General features: G+C 52.9%; 1 protein-coding gene across 4 annotated transcripts in view; it reads left to right on the plus strand.

Moving 5' to 3' along the window:
- The window catches only part of ARHGAP39 (Rho GTPase activating protein 39), an 80,867-nt gene that overhangs the window by 4,341 nt on the left and 72,077 nt on the right, over positions 1-4,449 (plus strand). For 2 of the 4 annotated variants that reach the window (XM_021387501.1, XM_021387503.1), the window contains exon 2: positions 471-624. The exons of the other annotated variants lie outside the window; for them this stretch is intronic. In XM_021387501.1, coding sequence (XP_021243176.1) covers positions 497-624 — 128 coding nt within the window. In that variant the 5' untranslated portion in view covers positions 471-496. The remainder of the gene's footprint in view (positions 1-470; positions 625-4,449) is intronic. 4 annotated transcript variants of the gene reach the window in all.

Raw genomic sequence — 4,449 nt, forward strand, 5'->3', positions numbered from 1 at the left:
GCCCCATTTCCATCCCTTTTTTTTGCCCCATTTCCATCCCTTTTTTTTGCCCCATTTCCATCCCTTTTTTTTGCCCCATTTCCATCCCTTTTTTTTGCCCCATTTCCATCCCTTTTTTTTGCCCCATTTCCATCCCTTTTTTTTGCCCCATTTCCATCCCTTTTTTTTGCCCCATTTCCATCCTCTCAGTCCCTCTTTTTGCCCATTTTCACCCTCTACATCTCTTTTTCCCCCATTTCCCCCCATCTCTTTTTTTTTTTTACCCATTTTCTTCCCCCCTCATCCCTTTTATTGCCCATTTTCATCCTTTCTGTCCTCCTTTCTTTTTTTTTGCCTCTTTTCATCCCATCTTTTTTTTTCTGCTTGTTTTCTCTGTCTCTTTTTTTCCCTTTTTTTGTCCCTTCTGCATTGCTCAGGAGATGCCCAGCACCATTTCCCCCCTCTGACCCAAAGCATTTTGGGGTTTGCAGACCCGCGGCCATCACTGCCAGCGCTGATGTCTCAGCCCCGCGCTCCCTTTGTGCCCTTTCCTGCCCCAAATTCGGATGAATCCCGCTTTGTGCTCAGTGCTCACAGCTGCATTTCTGGGATCTGTCAGTACCGCTGCGTGGCTGTGATTCCTGGGTAGGTTTGGGGTCACTTTGGGGCATTATATCCATATTATATCCGTTTTTTACCGCTGTGCTGTTGGCCAGTGGGCGCTTCCTGCACCAGCAGTGACATTGGGTGCAATGTTGGCTCTTCAGAAAGGGGAAACGAAATGTGTGCCACTCACTGACCAGCCTGGCGGTGCAGAAGTGATGATGGGCAGTGGGTGGTGCTGACCAAGAGGTGCCTTTTCATTCTGATTTCAGAGCATTGCTCCTGTTTCTTGGTGGCATAGAGCACTGCGGAGGTGTGGCTGTATCGGGTGTGGGTTGTGGCGGTGCACGGGGAGGGATCTTGGAGCAGGGCTGTAGCCCCCAAGGGTCGGGAAGAGTGTCCCTATCCACCTATGACTTCCACATATAGGGTGTATAGTTGATTCCGAGTTGTTTTGTTTTAAAAATAATAATAATTTTATGGATATTTGGATGCTTGTCTTTGGGGGGAACAGGAAAGCAACAACAGTACGTGTGTGGATTCAGATGGGCATCACACCTCTTGGCTGCGTGTTGTCCCAGGCCACGTGGATTGGCTTTGGGCGCCCCGTGGGATGCAGCCCTGCCTGGGTTGGGGTTGGGTGGGCTGTGAGGTCCCTCCCCCAACACAAATCTCTTTGGTTGTACCAGGTACAACCGCTCTGCGCACACCTGGGGAGTGCGGTGCAGCTCTGGTGCATGTGGTTGGCTTGAGTGCCTACAGAGCTGCTCTTCCACCTCTTTAATATTAAAAAGGGGTGACGTGTGGGACAGCCCCCACAACCTGTTTATGCACAGCTGTGTCTTCAGAGCCTTTGGGATCTGCCTTAATATTGCCTGGCGTTGTGGGATCTCCAAGCCAACCCTTGATCGCAGCGCTGCGTTTCCAAATCCAGGCAGGAGAAGGAAAATCCAGGCTGTTGTGCCCACTCCTCATGGACTGAGGTTTGCTGTGAAACCCTGGGGGAGCTGGCAGAGCTTTGGTTGCTAAAATACTTCGGCTTAGACTGGATGAAGCGTTGATGGCCAGAGTGCCCCACAGAGGTGTCTTGGAGCTTTGACAGCAAGGAGGTGTTCTAAAAGGCTCCTCGGAATCAGGCAGGGGTTCAGGCAAGGGGTTGTCTCAGCCTTGTGGGGAGCTGAGTCCGTGGATCTTGAGCTGAATCCATGGAGCTGGAGGTGACCTGTCTGGGTCCCAGGCAGGTCCCAGTGTCCTCAACCAGGCTCCGCTTGGCCATTCCAAGGACATCGCCCCATCTTGACGCATCCCATGTCAGCTGAACTGTCGGTTCCCATCCCAGATCTATCTCTGTGTAGGCTGGGGAAGTTCCAGGGCAGGTTTTCATAGGGGAGTTTGTAGGTAATCTGTAATCTAGAGGGCAGACACTGCGTCTCGGAGCTGGGAACTGGGTTTGGCCCAGCTCCTTGTGCAAGACTCCAACCATCCCAGCGTTCTCCCTCTGGGTGGGATGGAGACCGAGGAGTTGCACTGTTTTGATGACAGCTTTGAAAGCTCTCCTCATGATCACGCGTGATGTAAAACCAACAAGAACACATCTAACAGTGTCTCCACGAAACCACCGCCATCTGAAGTGAGGCTAGAGAGCCATTGTGAGCCCCAAAGCTGAATGTGGGGATGGAGCTGAGCTGTGAGCCATGGGGCTGTGAGTCCCTTGGGGCTGGCTCTGCAGAATGAGGATAAACCAGGACCGTGGGGCTTGACCATCGCCAACCCGTGCACTTTTAGGGCACATGTGTAAACCCTGCTTACCCTGTACAATAATTACCCGTGACAACTTCACTTTGGCTGCTGGTTAGGATCATCACAAGTGTGATGCTTCCCTTGCAGTGTGTTTAAAAAGGAATTCCTTGTCCCTATCTCCAGCAGCCGTGTTCTCCCTCTTGCATTTTTGCTTCAGTGATCATTCCCTTACATGCTCTAGATAGCGCGTTGAGCCTGGACCTTCCCTCTTCTTCCTCTGTGTCCTCAGAAACAGTTCTGCTGTCATTCCCTTCTTTCTTCCACACACCACTAAATCCAGGCTGCCTATTTTTAATTCCAGTTACCAAGAAGCGAATGGGAGATAAATGTTCTCCAGGTGTCTGGGGGAAGAAGCGGAGCCAAGGCTGTGCCCTTGGGATTGGTTCTTATTCCTCCCAACCCAACACTGTCCCCTTGGAGGTGGCTGTATTCCTCCCAGGAACCCCTGGAGCTGGATTTCTCCCTTTCCCACCTGCTGGAACTGGGCTGTTCCCTTGGAGGTGCTGTGCTGCTCAGAATGGGTTTGAAGACAGTGCCCTGTCGTAACGCAGCGGTGCAACATAGGGAGTGCAATTCCTGCAGTGAAGGATGTGGTGTTTTTTTGATTGCTGATGAACATCTCGTAAAACTCACAGCAAACGAGGCCTGAAGTGGGCTGTCAGAAGCAAAAGGGTAGGCTCCTTCTATCTTAGCAACACTGGGACTCTGGGAAGGTTTGTTCCAGAGTTGAATGTTGGTTGGGATTTGCTTTGACTGGGAGCTGTCCAATTGGGTCCCAGTTCTGAGCCCATCACAGGGGGCAGAGCACCCACTTCTGGGGGGCAGAGCGTGTTGCAGAAGGAAGGATGCTGGGGGCTGGCTGTGGCCCCACGGAACGCGAACCCACCATGTCCGTTTGTGCTATCTGCGCTCCCGGGCTGCCTCTTCTCGTGGTGCTGGCATTTCTCTGTCTGCCTCGTTGCGTTTTTATTGATCTCCCTTCCCTGCTCCGCGCTCTGCTTGAATGTAAATGACTTCCATGGGCGACGTGTTTGGAAACCCAAGCTTTTTGCCAGCGAGAAATGTTACTTACTCGGCGAATCGGAGCTGTAGGATGATGATTGTATTGATCTTCCCACGGCCCTTCTTGCAGGCCTCAGAGCGCTTTGCGCACGGTTAGGAGAGATCATGGCAAGGGGCAGAGAAGCGCAATTGCTTATCGACTGCAGTTTCCATGATGGAGGGCAGACAGACGGACAGCGAGGCACGCTGGGGTGAGCGGTGGAATTTAGGTTAGCGGAGTCAGCCCGCCTTTGGTCTGGGATGTTTGGACATAGTCTCTCTTCTCAAGTGTGAATCCTTTAGAGATTATAAATGGCCTCCAAAACAGCTCGGAGCCATAGTAGACCCATGAAATGGGTCGTGTTGGAAGAGGCCTGAGAGCCCATCCCATCCCACTCCCATGGGCAGGGACATCTCCCATTGACCGTGCTGCCCGTGGCCCCCTCCAACCTGGCTGTGAGCACCTCCAGGGACCAGGCATCCGCTGGTTCTCTGTGCCAATTCTCAATTCCAGCCAAAATATCCCCTCTTTTAGTTTATAACTCAGCTTGTGTTGAGGGACGCCTCCCAGTCCAGCCGAGCAGACACCAGGCTCGCGCACATGCGGCTTTGGGGGGGTCGGAGGCTGTATCATCAGTTTGATTAGTAATTAAGCCGCCTCTGAAGCGTTCGCTGAGCCCTGTTATGGAGGTGGTTTTCTGGATGCCGGTGGGCTCTGCTTCCTAAGCTGCTTTGCCTTTAATCTGATGCGTGCATCTGTGACTCCGCGTCCTCTCGGACGTGGGGGCAGCAGAATTTTCGCCGAGGCTCCTCCGTGTGCTTGGGGCTCCACGGAAAAAGAAAAATAACGAGAAGGAAAACAAAGCAGACGCTCCTTCTGGCAGCGCTTCCAGTGCGGTCGGGAGCGTTTGGGGAGACTTAGGAAAAGCAGCGAGTCCCTGCGTGGGGAGGAGCAGCTGGGGGGATCTGTGTGTGCCCTCAGCAGCCTCTCGGTGGTTTTCTCTCATTCCCCACCCCCCCTCCCCC

The sequence above is a fragment of the Numida meleagris genome, chromosome 2 (assembly GCF_002078875.1).
Source record: "Numida meleagris isolate 19003 breed g44 Domestic line chromosome 2, NumMel1.0, whole genome shotgun sequence".
In the NCBI taxonomy this organism is placed as follows: domain Eukaryota; kingdom Metazoa; phylum Chordata; class Aves; order Galliformes; family Numididae; genus Numida; species Numida meleagris.